This window comes from Hylaeus volcanicus, chromosome 2 (assembly GCF_026283585.1).
Source record: "Hylaeus volcanicus isolate JK05 chromosome 2, UHH_iyHylVolc1.0_haploid, whole genome shotgun sequence".
NCBI classification, from domain to species: domain Eukaryota; kingdom Metazoa; phylum Arthropoda; class Insecta; order Hymenoptera; family Colletidae; genus Hylaeus; species Hylaeus volcanicus.
This window is the reverse complement of record NC_071977.1, coordinates 29,550,773-29,577,718: the sequence shown is the minus strand read 5'-3', so window position 1 is coordinate 29,577,718 and position 26,946 is coordinate 29,550,773. Positions and strand designations below refer to the sequence as shown.

The 26,946-nt window shown below is 45.9% G+C and overlaps 4 protein-coding genes across 5 annotated transcripts in view; 1 reads left to right on the top strand and 3 right to left on the bottom strand.

The window, feature by feature from the left end:
* Positions 1 to 896: 896 nt before the first annotated feature.
* LOC128885036 (uncharacterized) lies at positions 897 to 5,328 on the top strand. The gene is made up of 7 exons (XM_054138776.1): positions 897 to 1,002; positions 1,894 to 2,778; positions 3,423 to 3,589; positions 3,674 to 3,832; positions 3,908 to 4,177; positions 4,248 to 4,499; positions 4,726 to 5,328. Exons 1-7 carry the CDS (start codon positions 897 to 899, stop codon positions 5,056 to 5,058), a joined length of 2,172 nt encoding a protein of 723 aa, XP_053994751.1. The 3' UTR covers positions 5,059 to 5,328.
* Positions 5,329 to 6,159: 831 nt separating this feature from the next.
* Positions 6,160 to 7,252, bottom strand: LOC128884787 (methyltransferase N6AMT1). The gene has a single exon (XM_054138416.1). It carries the CDS (start codon positions 7,114 to 7,116, stop codon positions 6,478 to 6,480), a length of 639 nt encoding a protein of 212 aa, XP_053994391.1. The 5' UTR covers positions 7,117 to 7,252; the 3' UTR covers positions 6,160 to 6,477.
* On the bottom strand, positions 7,097 to 7,893 carry LOC128884788 (SNAPIN protein homolog). The gene is made up of 2 exons (XM_054138418.1): positions 7,694 to 7,893; positions 7,097 to 7,561 (listed from the first exon to the last, which is right to left on the bottom strand). Exons 1-2 carry the CDS (start codon positions 7,843 to 7,845, stop codon positions 7,234 to 7,236), a joined length of 480 nt encoding a protein of 159 aa, XP_053994393.1. The 5' UTR covers positions 7,846 to 7,893; the 3' UTR covers positions 7,097 to 7,233.
* A 584-nt stretch (positions 7,894 to 8,477) lies between these two features.
* Positions 8,478 to 26,946, bottom strand: part of LOC128885233 (Krueppel-like factor 8) — a 66,108-nt gene continuing 47,639 nt past the window's right edge. Inside the window, exons 2-4 of one of the 2 annotated variants that reach the window (XM_054139168.1) lie at positions 24,710 to 25,607; positions 24,286 to 24,345; positions 8,478 to 14,031 (exon numbers count right to left, since the gene is read on the bottom strand). In XM_054139168.1, the coding sequence (XP_053995143.1) occupies positions 13,838 to 14,031; positions 24,286 to 24,345; positions 24,710 to 25,607 (1,152 nt within the window). In that variant the 3' untranslated portion in view covers positions 8,478 to 13,837. The remainder of the gene's footprint in view (positions 14,032 to 24,285; positions 24,346 to 24,709; positions 25,608 to 26,946) is intronic. The other variant, XM_054139169.1, reaches the window with a different exon arrangement.

Here is a 26,946-nt window from a genome sequence, read left to right as displayed (position 1 = left end):
AACTATTCGCGCTATTCCCGTTGACGGAACGTTCAAGTCGGTGTCTGTTAAGTGTGAATGGTTCCATTAAAACGCGCGTTTTAATGTTTCGTCGTGTCGGTGCCGGTACGTGTCGTTGCTGGTCCGTGTCGTGTATTCTGAATCGACCTTAAAACCTCCGGTATCGATTCGCCTCGAATTCCGCGTAATCGTTCGAACGCGGAAATCGAGAGTTCATGGAAAAATCATGACGTAGGAATTCCCATCGTCGCGGACGTCGACTGTCAGGAGCTCCGATCCCGTTTAATAGTAATGATCGCTTTCTACTTTCGAGGGTCGTAGAGGTTGAAGGATCGCTCTGCGAGCTCGAAAACTTCATTTAAATACTCCAGCCGCGATGTCAATGACACCTAATCTCCTCCGGTGACGCGTAGTTTGCGGAGTGGTTTCGTCGGAGAACCGTTTAAACGTTCGGTTGTTTCGGCTGGTGGAAGACGCGAGTGATCGATGAGGAAATAAATCGTTAACGATTTCTAAACGTACTCTCGCTGCACGCCGAGAAATTAGGCATTCCGATTTGCTTAAAAACGCGCGGAATTACTCGCTACTCGTTATTCAGTTTGAATTTTTTTAACAGCTGCTCGACGCGTTCACGAATCCTAGCTTTAATTGATCTCCGACCATGATGTTGCGACACCTCGCACGATTTATAACAAAGTCGACCACGTGAATCGTATCTGCGAGAATTAGTTAAAGAGAATTAATTACTGCTGCGCGAAATTAATCTCTTTTGACGGACTATCGTCCCGTTTCAAATGTAAATAATACGCGATAATCGATGTAAAGGTGGGCTCAAAGGCTGACGGAGAAATGATCCAATAGAGAAAACGTGAACGAAATGGCATTTCAGATAGAGGATGAAGGGGACCCTGCCATTCCTGGTCGTAGCTGTCCTGGGTGCAGCCGTCAGCCAGGAGTACGGAGGAGGTCATGCCCTGTTCGTCAGAACGTCGCCTGCAGACGGTAAGAACGTCGCGGAACGACTAGCCGAGTCTGTTCCGAGCATGATCGATCGGGAGAAAAGAGAGCGATAACATGCGCTAACAAAGAGTGAGTTTGATCAAAGCAATCGTTTAAAATCCATTAGCGCACTCGAGAGTCCAGCGAGCTGCTCCAGTGTCGCCCGCAGACGTGATGGCGCAAAATATCCTAGAGTGGATTCAGGGGATCTACCGACAGGGCGCACGTAAAAGTACGTTCTCCAGGAGAACCATATCTCCTTTCGAGTTACCCTTTTTAACAAGGAACTTCCCTAAGCAAAAACGCTAATCTTTACCTTTGCCGATTCTCGTTTCATTAATAAAAATTATTATTTCATACTTAAAAAAAAAAAAGACACAAGAAAGTGTCCGTTTTCATTTTTATGACTGCGACTAACCCCTAAAACCTCCCTTAAAAGGCACTCGGAGACACCACCCTGATTTGCAGACGAGTCAGTGGCCCTTGTCCGAGAGATAAGGAACAAAACTGTTTCGACCAGTAACCACCGGAATGCATTAACCATAGTCTTACATGGTACGGCACCATTGCACAGCTTACCGCCAACCTCGCAATAAAATTAATAAAAAATCCCCAAGGGAAATCTAATCTAGTCCTCCGAAGCTAGTATTTAACGGTGCATCGTGACGCGGTAGTGGCCGATTAAATTGGAACGGAAGTCGAACAAGCGCCGAGTCCAGCGATTCAAAATTTAACGTAACGAACGTCGCGCTAACACCCACGTCAACTTCGACTTTCGCTTCGCAAACACTTGGAAACCTTTATTCGATCTCGTTAAAATTTGAATCGCGATGCTCCCGGGACACTCGGCGCAACGTGCCGACTAATTGGCAAAATCGTGGATTCTCACACTCGCGATCGATCTTCTTGCAGCTCGTCAGCAGTCGGATCCTCCCGGATACCTGCCGCCGTACAGCACCCAGAGGCCGCCGGAGAGACCCAGACCTTTCCAAGCTCCCTCGACCGGCCAACAGCCGAGCTACTCGTCGCCCACGCAAAACGAGGTGACGAGCTACCAAAGGCCGACGGGTTTCTCGCCGTCGAACCAGGGTTATCCGTCCGGGCCACCAGCTACAGTACAGAATCCTCCGTTCTCCACCACTCGACCCGCGTACCTTCCGCCGAACAGTCAGTCGCCTTACGGACCTTCGTCGACCTCATACAATCCGCGACCAGCGTCGTCGCCGACCTATTCGAACGCCGGTTCCTCGGCTTTCCCGCCGTACGGTTCGACGAGGAGCTCGACGACCTACTTACCACCGACCGGCTATTCGTCGACCAGTCCCCGACCACCCTCCACGACCACCCTCCAAAGTCCTCAGACCGGGTATTCCTCTTCCGGCGGAATTTCCACCAACTACGGCTACACGCCGTCGACGTTCGGAAGCTCCAACACCGGCGGATTCTCCACGCCCAGCGGATTCTCGAGCACGTACGGTTACTCCACTCAAAGACCTAGCCCTTCTTACGTTCCTTCCTCGCCAGGAAGCGTCCCTAGCGGCTCCTCTAACGCTGGATATCCCTCTCCCAGCGGATTCACCACTTACGGATACCCCAGCGAGAATCCTCGTCCTGCTTTCCCGACCCCCTCGGCTGGAGGGAATTCCTACGATCAGGGCGCCGCTGGCTATCCCTCTTCTCCAGGCTTTCCGTCGTCGACACCCGGGGGAGCGTTTCCGCCCGAAGAGACCGGCGGTGGATCCAGTGGCTCCGGTTCCGTTAGACCTCCGTCCGGCGAAGGTGCGTCGTACCTCTTGTTTATCCTTTTAACCCTCTGCTGCACATATTTTTGTTTGCGTAAAATAACCATTTTTATCCTTTGGACCGAGCTGCGTGTCCTCCGCGTTTTCCCTTGGCTTTATAAGAAAATACCTTGGAGTATTTTACGGGGACAAGAGACGTGTGCAGAAAACGGTTAAATTTGCGGCGAGACACCTAAAACCGGCCACCTCAGTTACTTAGTTGCTATTGGCTTAGTTGTTATTGGTGATAGGAAAAAATGCGTCCGATGAAAATTATTTGGTTTCGAGGGGCTGATCGTCCTATGTTCCTAGTTTTTTGATAGGTGGAGGCGTCAAGGAGATATGAAGGTCATCTCTGTTTTTTTAAACGGAACGGTATGTTTCTTGACTTACAGTCTGATAGAGTATTTCAAGACGAATACAATGACCCATTGAGAAGGTTATTTGTGGCCTGGGTTAAGCTAATTATGATGGAAAATAATTTACTTGTATAGTCTGTGTAAAATAATTTTGGTCTGACGCATTTTTTCCTATCGCCAATAGCAGCCAAGTAATTCAGGTGGCCGGCCTTAGGTGTCTCATCCTGTATAATTTTGTAGCTGATTATTAATTTTGTAGCTGATTATTAATTTTGTATCGTAGCCTCGAGCGGGGCAGGAATGACGACAGGAAAAGGTGTAGCCGAGGACGAGGACGACGACTCGAAACACCCTCCGCACATTCACGCCCTCGATGTCGAGTGCAGCAAGACCATGATGACCATCAACATCGAGTTCAATCGCGCCTTCGACGGGGTCATTTACTCCAAGGTAGGAGAAATTAAGAAATGACGAAGATAAGAAACGACGAAAAACCGTCGGAACGGTGGGACTGATCGACGCGAACTTTTTCAGGGATACTTCATGACCCCGGAGTGTAGATACGTGGAACAGAACTCTGGCCAGACCAAGTATTCGTTCACGGTGAGCATGGACTCGTGCGGTACGCAATTCATCAACGACTTCGCGGGTGAAGCCGGCCAGGCGTACCTGGAGAACGTGCTCGTGCTCCAGGTAATCTATCGCGAACCAAAGGAATATTCGATAATTTCGCAGAGACGTAGAAAGATACGTAAAATTTGTCCGTAGAACGAGCCAGGCATTCAGGAAGTCTGGGACACGGTGCGAAGGGTCCGTTGTCTTTGGGAAGGGAACATCAACAAAGCGTTGTCCGTCAACTTCTCCGTAGACATGCTCGCGCAAGAAATAGTGACTTTCAGCGGCGACACAGCGGTCGCCAAGCTGGACATACAAGTCGGAAGAGGTCCTTTCGCGGCTACGGCGGACGGACTCGTAAAAATTGGAGAAACTATGACTCTGGTCGTCACGGTCGAGGGAGATCCCGCCTTCGATCTTCAGGTATTAAGAATAAAATTGTTATCGATACGAAACTTTGCATGAACGAGGATCAACGTTTGCAATATTTAAGGTACGCGATTGCATCGCCCGCGACGAGTCCTCGACCAATACTCTCCAGCTGACGGACGAAAGGGGTTGCATATTGAAACCGAAATTGTTCGGGGCGTTCCAAAAAACAAACGACACGGGCAACACCGGCGCTTCGATTATCGCGTACGCCTTTTTCCAAGCCTTCAAATTCCCTGACGTGATGGATCTATTCATCGAGTGCAACGTGGAGCTGTGCAAAACGGACTGCGAACCGTGTCCAGAAGCGAATCAGGTAAAAGTCGAAGTGATTATGGAAACTGGAAACACTTCCGAAACAACTAAGATACGGAGCTCTAATAAAATTTCAAATATGGAGATTGCATGGTAAAATGGGGCTCGTGTTTCAGCGAGAAGGAATTTTTATGTTTGTTATTTAACGAGATACGATGGTCGAGTTTTGTTTTTCAAATGAAAATACACGAACCGGAAACTGTACCGATTGAAATGATATTTTTCAGCAAATCGAACCAGGCAGAAGGCGACGATCCATCATTTACGCGCCATCGAACACTTCGGCGGTGCTACTCTCGGATCCGATACGCGTCGCTCGAGGCTTCAGGGTGATCATGGAGGACGATTTAAGCGAAGCTAGTAGTCAAGTATCGGAACATCTCGAGCACCCTGCCGCGGAAGAGGTTCCGAGAATCACAACGGACATTTGCATGACTTACGGTGGCTTTTACACGGCGATCTCGTTGATGCTGAGCACCGTCGTTCTAACGACAATCAGCACGGTTGTGCTCTACGTAAAATTGCATCGAGTTTACAGGTCAAAGTTCGTAAACTCGTAGAAACTCGACTCGATTCTCATTCTCGATTCTGGTTCGAGCGTGCAACCAGCAGGTAACCCGACCATAAAAGCCCGAGGAAAAAGTTAGCGAATAACTGCCATCGTAACACGAGTCGGTTATCGATCATGCGAACCACCGCCAGATTCCACCGGCGTTTCTCGGTACAGTCTATTTGTCGCGTACTCGCTCGTTGTATCTTCTAGCTCTCGAGAGGTCTATCTCGAATAGGAATCAACGACGAATTGTATCGCGAGCGAGTCTCGTTAAATACAGAGTGTCCCAAAAATGTTGGAGGTCCTTGAAAGGGGTGGTTCGGGAGGTGATTTGAAACAACTTTTTCCTTAGCGAAAATGTTATCCGAGGCTTCGTTGAGGAGATATCAACGGAAAACACTGACCAATCAGAGCGCGCGAAAGGTACGCGCTAGGCGGCCGCGCTCCCCGACCAATCAGAGCGTGAGTATGCCAATCGAGCGCCCGCTGATTGGTCAGGGTTTTCTGTTCATATCTCATTAACGAAGCCTCGGACAACATTTTCGCTAAGGAAAAAGTTGTTTCAAATCACCTCCCGAACCACCTCTTTCAAGGTGTTACAACATTTTTGGGACACCCTGTATAGTGACAACTTTGAGCAACGTGGAAGTCTTCGGCTTAGAAAATACAGCATCCCTTGCCACCCAACCGCGCGTTTGCACAACTTTATCACAAATACGCTAATAGTTGATCGATTGTACAGCCATATATCATGTATCGATCTATCAAGTCTACGAAATTTGAATCTTTGAATGTAAAGCGATAGGGTAGACGTTAGACGTTTTCTTTAGATCAGTTAACCCTTTTCACTATAAGGTGACCTAGTGTAAAGGGTTAAAATAAATTATGGTATTTCTTAAGACATGTTGCTATCATTTTTACGCACCTCTGTAAGCCGTGCAGTTTTGGCGACGTTGTAAATACGATTAGTCGCGCAACTACGAAACATATGCAACAAAATATTCTCAACTTCGTTGTTTCGCAACGAGAATCGTTACTAATTCTACATGAAAAATAAAATGTTAGAGCTAGAGTTACGACGTGACTGGTAAAATACATACAAATTGAATATAACAACAAATAATTTCTTTATTTTATATACATTATCGTCAGTTCTGATTCCTCCAGTTAATCGATCTGACACGAGTGACGTTTCGATGCTTGCCACTCGGATGAACAATTCTTTTTTTATTCTTAGAGGATGAAGCATTAAGCGATAGGATTATATTTCACATCTATAGAGTTTTAAACATTCTTGCCAATGTAATTATCGAATTCAATCTATTCAAAGAACGTCGACGAAACCTCTAAAGACGTATCTGTCGGCCATTGAAACTTCGGTACTTTTGATAAAAAAAAATATATCCTCGTTAAAGATACGTTATCGTTACTTGACTTTTTTGAAACGTAAAACGTACAAGTGTTCCCCTCGAATTTTCCTTTCCATGACTATGTCGCCTACCATATTTAAATCCTTAAAGATACGGACAATATGTTCTGGATCGTTTTCTTTGATAACCAGTAAATAAAATGTTCCCGTATCCGATAGAATAGCGGGAATGCTAGAGAATACTCGTTCCATAACTTTTCTACCATTTGTACCACCTGCCCAGCTCTTGAATAGAAGCCTTTCGTCTAATATTTCGTCGTCTCTGGTTACTACGTACGGTGGATTGAACAACACGATGTCGAAAACGAGATCGCTACGTATCGAACTTAACAAATCCGCCTGTAAAACATCTACATCTACCGAATTCAGAGTAGCAGTTTTACGCGTGGCTTTACACGCGTTTCTATTGATGTCGATCGCGAGATGATAAGATCGACAGTGATTACGCAACGCCATTGCCAGAGCAGTAATTACGATACCGGATCCACTACCTATCTCTAGACACATCACAGGTTTCGTGTCTTTTAAAACCTTCAAATCAGCTTCTAAGGCATCTAATAAAAGGAAAGAATCCTCTGCAGGTTCGTAAACTGTTTCCAACTCCTTCTCCGATAAATTGATTATCGGAGTATCCATTACGTATAGATAGAAAATACAGAAGAATTTTGTATAAAATTTCTGTGCTAGCTAGTTCTAAACTGATACAACAAAAACGATATATCACAAGTATTTTACAATTGCCGCAACCGTTACTTATTCCTGATCTGTAGACGGTGTAGCATCTTTAACCGATTCGGATTGTTCCCCTTTCTCAGGAATGTTTGTAGGACTACTGTACAAAGAACTACGATCTAACAATGCCTTTCTCTTTGCCGTATTCTTTTCTACGGCTTGATAAATATTATTCAGTCTTTCCTGTGTATTTTGTAAGATATTACTGACTATAGTGACCTTGTGTTTGGCATTGATCAACTTTTTCACATAGGTATCCGTTTCCAATGGACACTGCAACACTTCGTTAATCCTTTGCAACTCTTCTATCAAAGATTCGATACGCTGCTTCGTTTCTATTTGACATATCCTGTACAAATAAAGATAAATACGTTATTACAGAACACTGTGGCACACAAACGATCTTAGTCTATGAATTGAAGACATAAATGCTGCTTATGTTTCTTTCATACAACACGGATATAAACAAAACTTGACATACCTGGTAGCACGAATTCGTTCGTCTAATTGATCCACCGTAGGCTTCAGAAGGCTCATAAGACCCTCTGTCAATGCATCTCTCGTCGGATTTTCACAAAAATCGTCTATTTTGTCATCTATAGACGTATTATCGCTAGCTGTATCCACGTCCATGTTTATTCACTTACTTTCGCAGATACACCTTCCCACGCGACAAAAACTGAAATCGCCATCTCGCGGTGAATAGGTGGAACTAAAATCCCGACCTCCGTACAGCGCACCACCGGGAAAACGCTCAAGCTTGTCCTCGATTAGTTCTTACTGCCACCGCTAGATGGTGCCTTTTCTAGGGTATTTACCGACGGCGGTTGGTAATTTACCATCATGTCGGTAAATACCCTAGAAAAGGTACATGATGGTAAATTACCAACCGTCGTCGGTAAATACCCTAGAAAAGGCACCATCTAGCGGTGGCAGTGAGAACTAATCGAGGACAAGCTTGAGCGTTTTCCCGGTGGTGCGCTGTACGGAGGTCGGGATTTTAGTTGCACCTATTCACCGCGAGATGGCGATACCAATTTTTGTCCCGTTAGCGCGGGTAAATCGTGCGCTGATCGAAATTCGAATTTAATTACGTGATTAGTTACAGTATTTGAGAATTGAAGCCAGAAAAAAACGATATATTTAATCGGTTCCATTTGTTATTCAATAAGGAGTACTGTTAGGATGAAACAACGTCTGTGGCGTCGAGCGCCAAACGCCAACTGCCTGCAAATATAGATAGAAAGAAATCAAATGCCTTGTTAGTGAATACATATGCGTATATCCATACACATACGTCGTATATTTAAATTACACAACACACAAATTACAGTGTTTTATAAACATTATGAACAAAATTGTAGGAAATCGTGTAGGAAGAGTACGTGAAAATTTCGTCGCGGGTGCGCTCGATTTTCTATTTCCGTAAATGAGGTATATCTGCGTTAAGATTAATATCGACGTAGCGGGCGAACTAACCAAAGGTTTCGTCGGAGGTTGGAGAAGTGTGCCGAGAAAATAAAGAAAAGCGGCACGGAAAGTCGCGAAGCTTGTTTAACTATTTATCTGAAAAAAAAACAAACGAGAAACTAAACGAATTACTAATTAGTTAATTAAATTATCGTCTTCGCATAGGCGCTAATACGAGCCTACTGTTTGCCATCTAATTCGCGAATGAGTCAACTTGCCGAAAGAAAAGGGATCGTTGAATAAAAAAATTCTCACAGAAAGAGAAATCTGTCTCCGAGACCTTCCGTGACGTGAAAAGGTGAACTGTATCGCAACTAGAACGAACAGAGGTGATAAATAGATCCATATCGACGCGTCTTTCTGTCTTCTACTTTTCGCTAACGTTAAAAAATAACCGTGGCGCTTCGTCGATTACGTTGCAAAGCGTTGATCCACGCGTGAAATTTTTGGCCTGTCGCGCTCGGGATGGTCGATCGCGTCGATCGAGCCAGAGTTGGGCAGCGAATGCGTCGACGAATCGTCGAGTTAAACAAGGGACAATTAGCAACGAGCGTTTCCATGTTTCTAATGAAAATGAAACGTTAACGAGACACCCAACGCTGGGACGATCCAACTTGTCCCATACTCGCGGCGCATCTTCAGTCGTTCGAATCGCTTCGAAGTACGAAAAGAAGAAAAACAACGTGACCAGAAACAAAAGAGTGCGGACGTTGAATCATCGCGCGAAAGTCTATTTTGTTTTCCAAGTCAAGACTAAAAGTCGACTCGCCGTTTTCTCGTATATCGCTATGCGTTACAAGCACTACATTCTCGAAGAAGTAAATAAAGTGATCGGTAAAATCGTGGATCGACGAACGCAACCCTCCGCCGACCCGAATATTAAAATCGAACGTTATTATACAGATAATATTACACTAACTACATATGTATTGGATATGTATCATATTTTACACGTGTACACACACACAAGTGCACGAACCTGTCAGTCGCGACGAACGCGTGACGTGACGGTTTCTAAATAATAATATGTACGTTTATATGTACATAGACATGTGCACGCGCGTACGCTTGTACACAGAGACGGGCAACGTTTCATTCGAACCAACGGGTAACGAGTACAATCGAATGACGTATTTTATTTTATAATACGCGAACAGATACGGTTAGATTATTTATTTCTCGGTTGTTCCCGTTGCCCAGCTCTGCGAACGCACACGTACATACACGTACATCTATACAGGGTGTCTACGTATAAGTTCGGACATGCGCAGGGTGTCAATTCTACAACAAATTTCCAACACAAAGTTACTCTTGGACATTTTCTTTGCGTCGCCTTATTCTCGAGAATCTTCACTTTTAATATTTTTTTCTGCGTTTTCGACTTGACAATCTTTACACCACTAAACTAAACTAAAGTATAGTGTAAACTTAAAACTAAGTATACAATTCGATAGAGCGTTACATTTCCCATCTCCCTGATGGAAAACCAAAATTTATTACGTAGATTTAACAAGTGAAAAATTAGATCAAACTTTACATTGCGAAAATTGTAAAAAATTCGACATTTTCTGTACTCGTTTTCCGGTTTCAAAGACATAGTTTTCTGACGAGCACTCTTCGGGAGAAACTTTCTCGAGGTCTCAGCTTTTGGACCGTATTGTCAACAAAAAATTGTACGGTGGTGTTTTAGGGAGAAAATGACGTTTAAATGCAGAGTTATTGGTCGTTCAAAGAGTGTCACGTCGAAAACACAGAAAAAAAATTAAAAGTGAAAATATTTGAGAATAATGCGACACAGAGAAAATGTCTATGACTAATTTTTTGTTGGAAAGTTGTGGAATTGACACCCTGCGTATGTCCGAACTTATACGTAGACACCCTGTATACGTATCTACACGAATTTGTACATAAGGCATCACGATATATTCATTCATTTCTAGTATCGATCTCGACCGATCCTCGTCGCGGAGAGCGTCGAAAGCAAACGAGCGCAAGCGAAATCAACTCGAATCGAATCTATCGTAAAAACGAAGAAGTCTCTTGTCGAACGACGCGCAATATTTCACCGTGTAACATTCCCGTTGCACGCAAATTTTAATTCGAAATAAGGCCATTACTTATGCACCTACCCGATACATAAATCAACAGAAGAACTTTAGAACGTTAGACTAACTCTCTCTGGATAATTTATCGTCTACACTTGCCCACGTCTGCGCGACACTCCCTCGTTTAACGCTCTCGTATCCGACGGTGTGAAATAACACAGTGGCCACTGTACCCGTGACAGCACCCGAAAAAAAAAATATATATATATATATTTATTCTTACGTCGCTTTCCGTTTCAGAGGATCGAAAATTTCGTCGCAGTATCCCCGTCGCTGAGCTCGCACGAGCCGAGGAATTTTTTACTTGGCAATTTATACGCTGCGCACGCAAACCGGTATCGAATGCAAATTACGAATTTCAAGAGCATTCGAAGTTTCGTTCCGTACGGACGGATTTGAAAAACGCGATGGAAGCGTAGGCACTTAGCAGTCTAAATAAACCTTTACCGATCCGCGAAAGGATGATTAATGCCGCGGTGCGGTGCAACGGTTAAGCAACAGCCGGAAGAGTCGTCGAGCGGTGCGACGAGATCGCCGAAAACTTTCAAACAGCGGACGCATACCGAATAAAAATTCTCGACGCTTTTACTCTAGCTTCGCCAACTAAAAATTTTGCCTCGGTTACGTGGCTCGTTTCAGTGGTCGGCGTTCAGTCAGCGACGTTTTGCTACTCGACGATTATTACTGACTTCATTTAATCATCGTCGCGGACTCGGCGAGCTGTATCATCGCAACGTTTTCGGTTGCGATTAGTGTTCGATTAATAAAAAGGTGTCGTAAACTTGAACGCAATCCTGAAATTGGTAATTTTTAAGTATAAATTCGATGGATCGCAGGTATTTTGAAACGAGCGGAATTAGAACGCAAAGCCTACGCGTTCCGAAATTGCAGCCGAGAACGTTACAGTACTCGATACAGCTCGCGTACGACGACAACGATGACGTCGAACGTATTCATACAAACAAGCTATCGTTCCGATCGTTATTATCATCTTTAACGAATGCAAATTGAAAGCGGATCGATAATAATTTTTGATTTACATACAGTGTTCGTTCGCGAACGTACGTGGGAGATTTACAGGTTGGAATTCTCGAACTAACTTAGATAAATATTTTGTTTAAGTTAAATCGCAAAAAAACTCTTTAAAACGCTACGGTGATTTATAGCACTTACACATTCGTGTACTTTGTCGTAACTACGGTTCATTAAATATGCGAAGGTAGACGTATTTTGTTTAGTCCCTCGTTTACCTTTTCTCCGTCTTTCGCTTCTATTCCTACCAGCGAACAGACGTTCGCAGCGCGAAAAAGTCTTAAAGTTCCTCGACGATTATATTCGAGAATTACTTTCCTTAATGTATTTTAGCATCGAGGAGGTACTTGCGAAACGTGGCGGAGACAGAGTACTCGCTAAGACGTTAGTGGTCCAGCCACTATGATCGTACCTACACACGCGTTTCGTTACAATGTACGAATGATAATTTATTAGCTTGTCCGTGTCGTGTTCGGTACAAGCAGAGATGGGCAGAATTTTATTCGAATCGTAGACGATAAATAAAGTATACGGGTGGCGATTTATTCGATCAAACGATTAGGGATCGATACGATTATTTATTTATTTATTTATTCAGTTATTCATTTATTTCAATATACGGGCATAACCCATTATAAAATTATAATTATAGAATTATTCGAATTTTTACGTGGTACAGAAGTATCGGTCAGCGACGTCGTTACAGTTTATTTAACACTTTCGCTGCGGATGACGCACATGTGTCCTTTGCTTTTTTAACTTAGGCTTTTTAGCCGGTTATTGAGAGTCTAAATTTTAGACAGTCGGTACGATCTAAGCATTCATGTTGGTCTGGTGGTGTCAAAAGGAAGGACACCATTTACCATTGTGAAGCATGTCAAGATATGCCGGGGTTGTTTGGGAGAGTGCTTCGGAAATGATCATAAAAAATAATAAATTTCGAAAACATATTTCATTCTTTTTGTTCGGCAATCGTATTCTATATAAAATAAGTTACCACAAATATATGTTTTTCAAAATAATCATTGGACTGCGGATCTTTATGTAAAATAAAATCTTGGCGAACGTGCCTACAAAAATTGAACCTAAAGAGGAAATTATTGTATTCTGCGAATATTATAACATGAACTTTGCTTTCAATCTTTTTTTTATATTCTTGCATACTGTTTCCATTTTGTAGTTTCTTGTATATTCAAATTTCCTATAAATGAATAAAGATCCGCAGTCTAATAATCATATTGGAACATTTGTGAGATCTTCGTGAAATTTTTCATTAAAAAAAAATATCATAATTGCAGCTCCCAGCGAACGGCTACTTATTTTCGTCGGCAGCGAAAGGGTTAAATATCTGATATAGCAATTACTTTTTCCTTTGACGTATTCCTGTACGTTGCAATTTGTCAAACTTTTGCTATATTCTATCGTAACAGCGTTGGAACATTTTTAAAAGTATTTCCATCTCCATCGCGTCGCGAAACATCACGGTCGAAACGCGTAACAACGACACAGCCACCTAACACAACGGTTATCGATGTAAGCTGCCGCACGTTTGATCGTATCGTATACTTTCTAGTTTCGATCGGACAAACAGCGCGTCGAAAGCTGTTTATCGCTTTATTCGAGATTTGTATCCGGATAGGAATTTCGCCCATCTCCGTGCGAATGTAGCAATCGAGACTACGAAGATTCATCGACGATCACTCGGTTCGTTAAGGTTAACGACGGGATCGTTTGGCAGTGGCGCCGGTTTTTTATTCGGCGATTCTCCTTTTTGCGAGAACAAGCTGCGAAACGACATTCGTATGTCGTCGAACGATATCCGAGGGCCGAGAAACGAACGCGCGGGACGTGTTCGAAATCAGCGCGGTACTCGTCCGGAAACTCGAGGTCGAGTTTTAGAAGACGACGCTGAACGGTCGGATCTCCTCTCGGGCCGTGTCGCGCGCGAATACGCTCGGTGAGTTCGACGCGGTCGAGGAGACGCTCGACGCCGGAGACTTGGACGCGTGGTTACGCGGTCACTTGGCGTGCTGCTTCGGGAGATGCCGCTTCATGTGCAGGGCGAGGTGGTCGCTTCTGGCGAACGAACGCTCGCACACGGCGCACTTGAAAGGCTTCGCCCCGGTGTGCTTTCGATAGTGACGAGTCAACTCGTCGCTTCTGGCGAACCGCCATTCGCATTCTGGCCACTGGCACTGGTACGGTTTTTCACCTGGAATCAAAACGGGAACAATGTATCGGCGCTTCGTTACTTTCACTAGGCGTAGCCGTGGGAATTTTTTACTCCCGGGTTCGGAGCCGACTCGCGTAAAAAGGCGAAAAACCGGACGCATTTACGGGGGAGGACGTTCCCAGATCTCGATTCGCGAGGATGCTGGGTGTTGGTCGCTTTTGGGAAAACTCTTAAGGTGGTCTACCTGTGTAACTTGAACGCGTTTTTCTCGAAACCACGTTTTCAGAATTGGCGAGCAGGATTGCGCAAAATCCATTGCATGAATCAGGATACAATTTTTTTTCTACAATTTCAGCGGCGAGATTCACGTTGAACAAATTTTTTTCCAACGTCTATTAGGCATTGAATAGGAGAAAAGATACGTTAAAATATCATTTCTTAGTTTATACGCCACCCTATTAACAATTTTCAAAATTTTGCGAATATCTTATCGCCAGTACCTTCAAAATGTAATTATTAGGGGGACCGAAAGGTACCGTCGTACCATTTACATTAAATTCAAACAAATAAATTCATGACAAGTTTTTATTTTTAATCAATTACGTAATCGCCCTCGTTACCAACAACCTTTTGTTATCTAGTGTGCAAATGTTCAATATCTGATCGATAAAAATCAACTGGTATACAACGAGCCGATATATGATAAACAAGTATCGACATTCTCAGAAACGACAATACCTTCTGGTCCCTCTGATATAAATACGGTGATATTTTACTTTTTTTTGTTTCAGATAATCAAGTACGATCAAATCCTGCTCGCCGAATGACTCTTCTACTTTCAATTGGTCTCGTTGAAACGCAGTCTAGGAATATCCACGTATCGAAACATTGTGATAAAATCAAAAATTAATGTTAAAGCGTCGATCTACCAAATAACAAAAAATCATCATAATTGCACTAGTACTTTTCCTACAAAAAATTCTTAAAAATCGGCTCGAAAATAACCGTTACACAGGCGAACCCCTTTAAATGTCGCCGAATCGAAAAGAGAAAGTATCCTGGTTTGAGGATGTGCAAAGATGCAGACTCGCGTGTATAAAATACAGATTAAATTTTTGTACTTCGCGAGTTCGTAATCCTTAGATACTGAAAAAGTCATCGGAAAAGTGACCAACTCCCTACTCCGAGACGAATACTTCGAGATCCCTTACGAATCAATTACGAACCCTCGAATCGAGATCTGTGAACGTCTGGAGCGTTACGAGAGGCGTCTCGAAACGACGATAGGACTCGTTGATCCCCGTTTAACGGGTTAAAGCGCCGTTTTACTCGATCGCCGACGAAGGCGCAGTTTTCGTGGCGGGGAAAAGTTAACTGGACTCGAGGCATATGCATCTGGAGTCCGTTGTATCGGTCGCGGCGAAGCGGAGCAAGAGCAAGAGCAGGAGCAGGCAACGGCAGGAGCAGGATCGATGCTGCGAGAACGCGAACGGATTGCGCTAGAATACAGGTGAGCGTGTTGCGGCATGCGGGTACAGTTAAAGGTCAGCGCGGCATCTCTCCTAGCCTAAGGTTCTACGTACACCTATCCGGCCGAGCAAAGAGCAACGCTTTGTTCTTTAATAGGTCCCTTTCCTTGGCCCAACTACCGACGAATCGCCGCGGCGCAACGGTTCCCGGTTCCACCCTCGAAACCGATGGAATTTATCGCAACCCGGCCTCTTATCGCGACCCTTCTTCCGAGATCGATACCAGCCGCTACGAATCCAACGAAACGCTTTTCGACGCACGCGCCAACCCTGTCCAACCGCGACACGTCGCGACGCTCGCAATCTTCCTCGGCAACCTCGGCACTTTTAATTACATCGGATAAAAAGCGAGCGTAAAAACACGTTTTCGACCGCGAGTAATATAATTTCGTTCCATATCTTTAGACACGATCCAAAGAAATTTACGAGTCGCACGGTGGAAGCATCAAAGACGTTTTTTTGTACGTTCGCGTTTATAGTTGTGTTTATCCGCGGGTGAGTTAATGTCATTCAGGAATCCAGGATCGATAGGATAATGAAAATGTTTACGCCGCGACGTCAAAATCTTGGAAAGGAATCGACGATGTTTGCGGATCGTTTAGAAGAGATACCGTCGCGCGGTGCACAAAAGTCCAAAAAATCATAATTGGAAATGGATCGAAAAGTATTTTTCTAATTTTTGTCCAATCCAATTTTTCGATCGAAGCGATACTCGCGTAAGGGTGAAACGCGAAAAAGAACGTCTCTCGTCCATGCGCGGGTTCTTAGAACGGAAGGAATTTCGGAGAAATTTCCACGACTCGAGCGCGTAAAAGTGCGCGAATAAATTCAATTACTTACTCGCGCTGATTGGGCAGTTTCTTTCAGCGCTTTAATTATACGGCTCGCGCCCGTAAAAATCCGCAATCAGATCACGAGCGTAACGATGGTTGGTACTGCCGCTACCTACTCGCATTCCAATTACATTTACCAATTAACTTTGCCGACTGTGTCTTTCCGCAGCTGACGCGAGAAACGCTACTCGCGCGAGTTCCCCTGACGCGCGTTGTCAACGGAGGTATTTCCGTTCGCCGCGCCGGCAAAGATCGCATCCAGTTCCCTCGATTGTATTCCATAAATCACGGCTCTTCGCGCCATCTAAGTGCATTTCGATTCGGAGACGGAAGAAAATAGTTTCGATAGGTTGTATCGGATTTATTTATCGGTCGCGGCGCTTCTCCGATTTCTTAGTTCGGCATCCGAGCTATTTCGAAATTTAGACGACGCGCAGTGGGACAAAACGACGATCGAAAATCGATTTTCGAAAAATGGAAAAACTGTTTACGTACATGGATAGAGAATAAGTTGCTGTTTAAGGGGTTAAACCCCTCTAGGATTATAAAATTCAAAAAATCGATTTTGTTTCTTTTGCTTCAACGATACTTCAACGAAAGCTAAATACTGGAATTGAAAAGCCTATAAATAGGCTCCCGGTAAATAAAGCGTTAACAACTTTTTAAATAATAGGATCTGATTGAAGAGAAGTACGTACATAAGTACGGCTCCGTAAATGAAAAGGATCGTAGACTTTGACGCGACTTCGTTACGCTGACAAAGGATCGATGAGAAATAATAATATCGCATCCAGACGCGCAAAGGTAGAAGTTGTCGGAAAGATGGGAGAAAGAAGGCAGGCGGAACAAGGAAACGTATTTTCCGATGAATCGAGTATGAGAGAGGCTCGAGACGTATATCGGAACTTGGATAAATCAACGGGAATTCTGTCGGGGCTCGGCGCTGGTGTGCGTGCATCGGGAAACAGTGAGAGACGACTCGATAGCTGAGAAATACGCCCACGCATGCCGGTGACTCGTTCGCCTCTACGAAACGGCTCTCTCTCTCGCTATGGAGACGACCCTAACCGGTCTTAGCCACACGCACGACTCCCATACAATCGGTATTACCACCGCGAGTGGTATCCATTCACGGTATTACTCGTTCATGAGAATTCCGCGGAGATTTCTTCGAGACCACGGAGAAAAGGGACGGCCCGAGGCAGCTTTCGGTAATAGCCTTTCTTCTTCGTGAACGGCTACCCTTGTCGCGTGCCTCCTTCGTCCGTCGCTTCTTTCTTAACGCGAGATTTATGGAAACTAACGTTGACCGGTCGTTAGCGTCTCGAGAACATTCTCTCGCAACCGATATGAAACGAGGGCCTCTTCCCGAAGATCGAGAAGGGTCGTTTACTCGTCGGAGCCTCTCGCGATCAAAGCCTCTCGTTGTATTACGAACCTAAATCCTGCTTTACGCGATGCGTAATATCTTCGGGGAGAAGAGATTTTTGGAGAGAACGCGAATTATAGCAATTTTTTCGCGAAACGGCAGGAGGAAGAAGCGGAAGAGCGCCGCGAGTAGTCGCGCAGACGCGAACCGATCGCGATAAAAATAGAAAGGCAACGTCGTTTCGCTCGTGCCGTCATCTAATTGGCAAGTATTAAGTCATTCGATCGGTAATTCTTGGATCGTGGCACTGCTCGGATCCAGTTTTTCGCGCCATTCGTGGAACAGCTTGAATTTAACGCCGATTCCTTTTTTCTCTCGCGCTCGACTTTTTTTCCGATGGTGTTCGACGAGTCACCTTTCCGCCACCTTCCAATCCGGGAATTAGACGTTCGCTGTTCACTTTTCCATTGTAACGATTCCTACGCGTCGACTGTTCGCGCATTCTCTTTCCGAGCCTTAACGCAGGCTCGCGTTATTTTGTATATATCTCTTTTGTATAATTTCCAAAAAAAAAAACTATGTAAAATTGTAAATGTAAAAAATCGTACTATGTAAAAACTATGTGAAATCTATAGTAACCGTAGTAGAACACCTTCTGTTCCGATGAGGATTTCGGACGTACTCGTCCGAACACATTTTCGTCCGAATTCGCAAATTATTGTTGCAAACCGTTTGCGCTCTTTGTTTTACCTACTCCGCTATCTTTGTATCACCCAGATCCACGGTTGCATGCAACTAGTTTCAGAATGGTTTGAAACTGATCGGTTGCACCCGTGTGCGATCGGCCTAAGGTGAAAACACCGCGAAATTTCTTCGAAGGTGGAACGGCCGCGCGATCGTTGGAGTCGAATCGCGCTTCTCGAGTCTCGTCCCGGTTTGCGCCCGACTCTCGATCAAACTGTCAGAATCGGCGCGGCCGTGTGTCTCTCCGGTCGAGACGAGTTTTTACGAGGTTGATAACGTTCCAGGTGTCGTATCGCTGAATCGTGTGTGCCCCTTGCCTCGACGACGCCTACGAGCCACAACGCGTCCCCGTTAATTTCGGATCACTTTCACCGCGTCGCGGTGTGCGCCAACCACGAACCGTACGTACATACATACATACACGGTACACATAGCGGCACACCGACCAGTCCAACCATATACTTTCCAAACTCACGTTTGCCCTAGCCCTACTTTGCTCTCGAATTATCGTTTCGCCCTGCGTTGCTTCCTCGCGGCCGAGATTTGTCCTGCTGCGACGGTTCGTAGCTTTGCACCGTTAATTCGGCAAGTTTCTGTTCGAAGTTTCTGTCCTGCGGAAGACCCTTCGGCGCTTTTTCACGGGTTTCGACGCGTCGAGGCGCCGAGCAGCATTCGGTGGCGCGATACTGTCGCAAAGCGCGCGCAAAGCTGTTCGTCGCGATCGAGGGGAACAGTGGGATCCGCGCAAAAAGTGGATTTTAATCGGCCGGATTTTAAAACAGGCAACGCGATAGCAAGGCAGAGGACACGGTAGAAGGATGCCGAAGTTGGAAGTGTGGATGAAACAGGAATGTTGCTCGCCTCGCGCCCGCGCCCGCGCACAGCCGCACACCGTGAACACTTCTCTCCTCACTTACGTGCCAATCGTTCGGCTGTGTTCGCGTGTACCGGCGTATATACGTTCCGTTGCGTGTTCCTCCCATGATGCGAGAGAGATTCTGACCTCCTGCGAATGTACCACTCGCCACGCGTCTATACTCGTACGTGCATCGACGCTCGTCGCGAATCGCGACTCTAGCACGCTTTTTTCAAACAGACCATCCACCGCGAACCCGGAACTCGTTACCGCGAGCAATTCCTCGATCGTCGAGGGTCATTGCCGAACCGAAGAAGTAACACATTCGATTGGGATTGGGAGGCTATCGGGCTCGAGAACAATTTTAAGAAGCATGGGAAAAGATGCTCGAAGGTAATTATTCGTGATTAAATTGCGAATTTTTATGCGTTTATAGGAAATTTGAACGTCCAAGAGATTACAAAATGCAAACGATATGCAAGAATATAAAAAAGATTGAAAGTAAAGTTCGTGTTATGTAAGAGTTTAAATTCTATACGACGATGTCCTGTAAACAGGCGGATTCTATTTTAAACAGTGAAATCATAAACAAAATGACAAACAAAACAAAATAAAACGAAGTAATAGTTTCAGAGGTCTAGCGGTGTAGTAAAGTAAAGTTCGTGTTATGTAAGAGTATAAATTCTATACGAAGATGTCCTGTAAACAGGTGGATTCTATTTTAAACAGTGAAATCATAAACAAAATGACAAACAAAACAAAATAAAACAAAGTAATAGTTTCAGAGGTCTAGCGGTGTAATCGGTATGATAATGGGACAAGGATGATAGGATTTCTCCTTTACAGTTACAATATTTGCAAAATAAAATAAATTCCTATTCAATTTCAATTTTTGTAGCCACGTTCGCGAGGATTTTATTTCGCATAAAGATCCGCAGTCTATTTATGACCTAGTTATTAAAATTATCCGCACCAATCTGTACCGCTACCCAAATTTATTTAAAGGTGATCCCTCTCCTCGTTACGCGTTCGGTTCGCGCGTCTTTCCGCGGTGACTTCGATGCCCGAACGAGTATTTCGTCGAAGCGTAAAATTAATCGTCTAAAACAGTCGACGAGAAGTACGAAAGCATCGAAAGTTGAATGGGCGCCTGCGAGCATTGTCTCGAACGGTGTACGCGTGCGTTTCAGCCCACGTACGGCTCGTCTTTCAAGGGTTTCCCAGACCCTCGAGTGTTTCAACGCGAGCTGCGATGCAAGGAGAATTTAATACGTCGATGTAATGTACGACGCGCGTCAATGCGGCTCGTTAACCTTTTCGCTTTTCGAAACTTCTGCGCGCGCTGTTTCGCTTTCGGCTTCGAGGATGTTTCTGTTTTACGCGCACCGCGTCGGGAAATAGCCTCGAAAGGATCGTTAAGGCGCCGTTGGCCTCAGGCTCGGAAAATGCTTGGAACAAAAAGGTCGAGCGTAAAGACGCGCTGCATCTCGAGTTTTAGCGGGATATCTCGATAACAGCAGCCAACCACGTAAAGAAGAAGAAAATGATATCGTTGAAGGTTGTCTCGAGCGAAACCCTGGACGCGGTCAACGTGCACGAAATTTCCCTATTAAAAATCGCGCGACGTTGTACACCACGCGCGCGGTATAACGCATTCGGGTGTATCAGCGGAATACTAAGCGCACAGCGATATCGTCGCGTTGATCGAGAAACGATCGACGTTCGTTCGCACTCGTAGGTCCGAGCGATCCTTGGATATAGACGCACCACCGTGGACGTTACACGATTTACGAGCGATCGAGCGGTATTCTTTCTCCGATGGTCCATTGGTGGAATGGGATGAGACGAGATACGGAGGTGCATCGCGCGAGAGGTCGGACGGTGAATGAGGTGTTCTGCCGAGACGTATATCCCGTGGGGCGGTTATGTTCGGCTCGGTTTGGTTCATTCAAGACGAGCGCCACGTGCCTAAGGCTCTTCGCCCGCTAACTACGTCGCTGGCTTTCCCATCGCCATTCACGGATCCGATTCAAAAATCTGCGCCGTTCTCCGCGACTGTTTCCTCTTCGAAGAAGCTTGGACTCGTTGCATCGGTACGCGCCAAATTTAATCGTCGAACGCTTTTCACAAAGCAAAGCAAATACTTTCGCAAGTAGCCACGGATTACTTCGCATCCAAGACGAGCTTAGAAAAAAATATGGATAATCGTTTCTCGGTCAAAGAGCCGACCGAGACACGCGCAAACTCTCAAACCGTCGTCAAACCTGACGGAAGAGGGACGCGAGAGGTGGATAGGCCAACCGTAAAGCTTGATCCGCAATTAATGTAGCTCGTTGAGATTTACGCGCCAGACTTTTATTATCGACCAAACACGCGGCGATAATTAACCCTCTATAACCCTGCGTGACTACGAAAACGGATATCTACTCGCCGTCCTCGTTCTTTATATCGTATACCATTTTATATTATATCAACGCTTTATATTCCAGTACAGATGGTACAGTACAGAAGGTACAGTACAGAAGGTACAGTACAGAAGGTACAGTACAGAAGGTACAGATTAGTCTAAGATATATTCAACAATGCCAAAGTCTAATTTTCCTCTCCGGATAGGCATCGATTCGATCGAGAGCCGTGCTCGCGCGGATACGTCGAAATTTACCGTGGTTAACCAGTTTCCATCGGGCGTTGCGTGCATCGCGTTCGACGGGGCGGGGCGATGCGCGATCGCGGGTCACCGCAAAACCTCGGGGTATCAATTCGAAAGTGGTACATCGCACTTAAGATGCCTCTGGCTGGCATTCCGCGAGAGGCTGCCGAGTGGGCACGCGTGGACGGATCGCGGATCGCGTTCTTCTCGACGCCGAGCGGTACGCGTTTCGCGCGAACCGTCGCTCTCTCGTGCCCGTTCCTCGGTGAATGTGCCCGTTCGAATCTCGAGGAATCGAGATGCTGCACGCTCCCGCGAACAACCGAGATGAAAACGTCCGGACGACAGAAACAGAAACAATAGAAATTCGCGAGTAACGACGAGTAACGACGAGTAACGACGAGTAGTTTTACGCGCGGAGGTTTCGCGGTTTGGTATAAGGGTTGAGTTGAGGAAGGGAGGAGGGAGGAAGTACGCCAATGGATGGAGAGCGGGAACGCATCCTGAATGGACCAATTCAGCGTGTTGATGCTCACGTATACTCCTCGTCGCTCTTTTTCTCCCCATTCACGAGCGGCTGCATTCTTGGGGCCAAAGAAACCATTCGCGCGTTCGTTAAAGGAACATTGGGCAATTTCGATTTTTCTTAATACGGATCAAACATTTGCCACGTAAATGATATTTTCGTTGGTATATGCAACGGTTAAATACTGGATTTAGCACGAATGGAGCATACGCCGTCGAGAACACATTTGAAACGAGTATACGAATTTTTGTATTCAGCTAATTTCACTTGCCATTCGTCTCCCGAGTGTTATTCGGATTGATATGTACAAGCGAAAGGTTATAATTTGACCGCGGATCTTTATGCAAAATAAAATCTTCGCGAACATGAATACTAAAATTGAACCTAAATAGGAATGTATTTTATTCTGCAGATATTATAACACGAACTTTACTTTCAATAGTTTTTATATTTTTGCGTATCGTTTGGATTTCGTAGTTTCTTGCGCGTTCAAATTTCCTATAAACGCATAAAGATCCGCAGTCTAGTTGTAATAAATTCCAATTAATTATCGGAAATTACATTGTGTCTGTGTGTACAGTCGTTCCATCCCGCTAAAATTCCTAACTACAACAATTTTTAACCGACTTCGAAAAGGAGGAGGTTACTCAATTCGACACATGTATATATTTCTTTTTTTAAATGTATGTTACTCGATTACGTCGAGATGGGTTGACCAATCGGGCTGAAACCTGTGGGATCTTGTCTAATGAAATTTTCGAATACTAGCTATCCATTCGTAACCTCGACGGTTGTTAGCCTGGAACGTCGTTCTCTCGAAATTAGCCAGCTACCTAATTACGTAATCGCATCCTAATTTACGCGGTAATCCAGTTTCCCCAGATCTCGCGGAAGGGCCTCGAGTAATTGGCGCGTTTTCGCACGGAGATGCCGAGTGATACAGCGCGACGAAAGTGGGCACCGTAAGTTTGAAAGTTGGAACGAAAATATGTTGCCGTCTGCTTCGCCACGATGTTCATCGCGGTCGTCCTATAAAAGTGACGAGCAAAACCCTTCGGTTTTAAATAAATCTGAAGTTTGCCGATGTGTTGGTCTCGTTTCTTTCTCTGGAAAATGTTCAAAAGATTCGAAACTTCAGATTTATCGGAAGCCTAGGGTTTTGCCCAACTCTGCCTTAAACTGAAAGGGCAGTTCCTCGATCGCAAGTCCAGACTTTTCGGTTCCATATGCACCTAGTATCTCGAAAGTTTTATTTTGGAGCAGGTCGACGTCGCGGAGAGTCAGACACCCCTTTGGTGGCTCGCCGTGTATAAATCCACGTAGGTGTAGGTACGAGCGTGTTAGCGAGCAGCGTGTTTGGATATGGACAGGATGTGGGTCGCTAGCTCGAGTCTACGGCGCGGAGAGTCGCATACCACGGTTCGTGCGTTCCTTATACGTTTACATATGATAGAGGCTCCTTTGCGCGACACCGCGAGCACGAGACGGAAACGTTGCGGAGAGACGGAGAGAGAAACGGAGAGGCTGAGAGAAGAGAGACGGAAACGAAGGTTAAACGGAGGTAGACAGCGGAGAGAAGAGAAGGAGAGGCTGCGGGAACCGCGCCCTGCCCACGCCGAGTGCTCGACCTCGCGCTTTCAAACGCTTCGTCTCGCTTCGTAGATGAGCTACATACCTAATTACCGCGGGCCGTTCCTTCTTTTCCTGCCTCCTCCCGTTTTACCCCTAAAACCGCTTTTCCACCCGACAATCACGCGGACGCTTGGGGCGAATGAAATCGACTCACCTGTGTGTATCCGCTGGTGCGCCTTCAGGTGAGAACTCTTTGTGTAGACCTTAGTACAACCTGCAAAACGAAACGGTTACGAGCACCGTGAGCGTCGGTCCTGTCTATCTTGGTCGGCTTGTCGCTAAGGCAAACGCGTTGCTTGCTACCGGCGCGAATGGAAATGCCCGGTCTACGTGCCGCGCGATTCGCGATGCAATCTCGCCTATCGGTTGCCGATACGAGATACGTACACGACGAACGTCTACGAAAACAAACGTTTCCCGCGAACAAAGCTTTCCAACAAAGCAAGTCCAAAGATACAAGTGTTTGAATTTGTTGAAATAAATTAATGCTGATGTAATTCTACTCGTAGGAAAATTTACGCGCGTTGAACACTAGAGGTGGACGCGGTTCGTAGAGGATGAGAGACGCGAACACTCACCTATGAAATCACAATGGTGGACGCGTCGCTTCTCGAGCTCTGGGTTGTTTCGCCTGTTGAATTTGGTGTTGATGGATGGATGCTGCATCCTGTGAGCAGGATTCATGATGGAGGGCTGGGGATAAGGGGGTGGCGGCGTCCGCCTCGGTGGGGCCCCGATCGGCGAGCCAGGATCGGAAATCGGCGGCGTCAGCGGGGAAATGTACATCAACCTGGTCATCGAGCCGTAGAGGGGCGACGTCGCGCTGCCACCGACCTGGTTCCCGCCACCGTGGTGATTCGACGTCGTGTCGTTGTTGTTATTATTACTACTGTTGTTATTGTTATTATTGGTACTATTGTTGTTGTTGTTGTTATTGTTATTATTTATATTGTTGTTGTTGTTGTTGTTGTTCGAAGGGAAGGTTTTGAAGGCGGGCGTGGTGGTCCGATGATGAACGACTTGAGGAACGGTCGGCGGGTTCTGGTGGCCGTTCGAGAACGTCTGCACGGGGTTGGAGGCGGGTGCCTCGAGAAGGTGCAATGTCGGGGGCGGTGGCAGCGGCTCGGTTTTGATCTCGACTGGCGAGAGCACCGGTGACGCGACGTCGTCGGTTTCCATCTTGATGTGCGACTGCGAGCCCAGCATGTCCGCGTTCTCGGGGTCCAGCTTCTGAATACTCGAGGTGATGTCCTCCCAGAGCGGAGGCCTGAGGAACACGTCGTCGTCGTTGCCCGCTGGTTGACTCCTCGCCGAAACGAAACTCGCCTGCGGCCGACACACCGGCCCCCCGACTTCGAAGAAATCCTCCATCTGCATCGAGGACTCCCTCGTGTCCTTCTCCGGGTCATCTTCGTCGAGTTTCTGCAGCCGGTCGAGGTCCTGTCTACACAGCAGCGTATCCAGGTCCGACGTCTGCTGAAAGCAAAAGGAGACGGTCGAGAACACGCGTTTCTACGCTTGAATCGAAATTCGCGAGAAAGAACTCCCTCGGAAGGAATTTCCGCGGGACGTTCGACGTCACGAAACCGTACGGATTTATGTCGATCGAAAACGGCAGAATTAAACTCCGAGATGGGAAACAGAAAAAAAGGACGCCGTCCGATCGAAGATGTCGACGATACTCGAGGAGACGAGCCGGAGTAGGTTAAGCAAGCAGGCGGACAGGTAAACGAGCGAGTGACTTGCGGTATGCTGATTCACGAAAGGGCATACGGCGCGTTGTTCTCGGTTAATATGCAACGAACGCATCGAGGGCTGTGCAGCATGAGGTCTCCCGCGCCCCCACGCCTCGCGCACGAATCCTACGATGCATACGGGAAGGTGATACGGAACCATCCCGAAGGAAAGAGAAGGAGAGGATAGGGAGAAGAGTTTCGAGCCGAGGATGGGAGGGAGCGGAGCCGATGCCGCGTCATTCTTTGCATGATTTGTACACGCGCAACACCGCCCTCGTGTGCCACGCTCTCGACGAATGCTCCAACTCCGCGCGCAGACCGCGCAACATTCGTAAATATTTTAATGCGTCGGGATATAACAGGCGCGACGCCCCTTTCGCGCTCCTTCTCAAACAACCACGATGCCATTACCATTCTTTTCGATCTTCCACCCTTCCTTCCTTCCTTGCTTCGATTTCACCTATTTTCGATATAAACATCGCGGAATACATCGCTCGTTTCATCAGCGGTCAGAATATGGAATAAACATTTTTGCATCCATCGAAAAATACCGACTCGCAAGATGGAGAAACGGTTGTCTCGAAAACTCGGTTCAGAGAATTTTCCTCGAGCGGCTGGAGGTCTCCGTTATGGCTCGGATCGAACGGAACGGTATGGAATACGTAACGTGAATGTTTAAGCGCGATCGCCGGGACTCGATGTAGTTATCGAGCTGTAAAGAATTCCTGTCGCATTGCAGAGCGATGTGTTCGTGGTATTATCGCGAGGGACTGCCAATAACGAGGCGAGAATCAACATTGGCCGAACGTTTCGTTTTTATTGCGATAAACTTATTAAGAGGAGCGAGGTGACGTCGAGAGGCACCGAGTATGATTCAAATACGAGTTAGTTGATCGTGTACCTCTATTTAATAAAACACGAGCTGAAAATGTAGCGATGACAACACGAATATTCCATCAGCTGACCAATCTAAACGTATTAAATATTATTATATATTATTTTTACCTCTATTTAATAAAACACGAGCTGAAAATGTAGCGATGACAACACGAATATTCCATCAGCTGACCAATCTAAAC

What these genes read in the sequence shown, in the direction of transcription:
- LOC128885036 (XM_054138776.1), top strand. Translation starts at nt 897, where the DNA reads ATGAAGGGGACCCTGCCATTCCTGGTCGTAGCTGTCCTGGGTGCAGCC. An exon ending in TAGACCTCCGTCCGGCGAAG is followed by an intron (nt 2,779 to 3,422) that starts GTGCGTCGTACC and finishes TTTGTATCGTAG; the next exon opens with CCTCGAGCGGGGCAGGAATG. An exon ending in ATCCCGCCTTCGATCTTCAG is followed by an intron (nt 4,178 to 4,247) that starts GTATTAAGAATA and finishes GCAATATTTAAG; the next exon opens with GTACGCGATTGCATCGCCCG.
- LOC128884787 (XM_054138416.1), bottom strand. Translation starts at nt 7,116, where the DNA reads ATGGATACTCCGATAATCAATTTATCGGAGAAGGAGTTGGAAACAGTT.
- LOC128884788 (XM_054138418.1), bottom strand. Translation starts at nt 7,845, where the DNA reads ATGGACGTGGATACAGCTAGCGATAATACGTCTATAGATGACAAAATA. An exon ending in GAACGAATTCGTGCTACCAG is followed by an intron (nt 7,562 to 7,693) that starts GTATGTCAAGTT and finishes TTATTTGTACAG; the next exon opens with GATATGTCAAATAGAAACGA.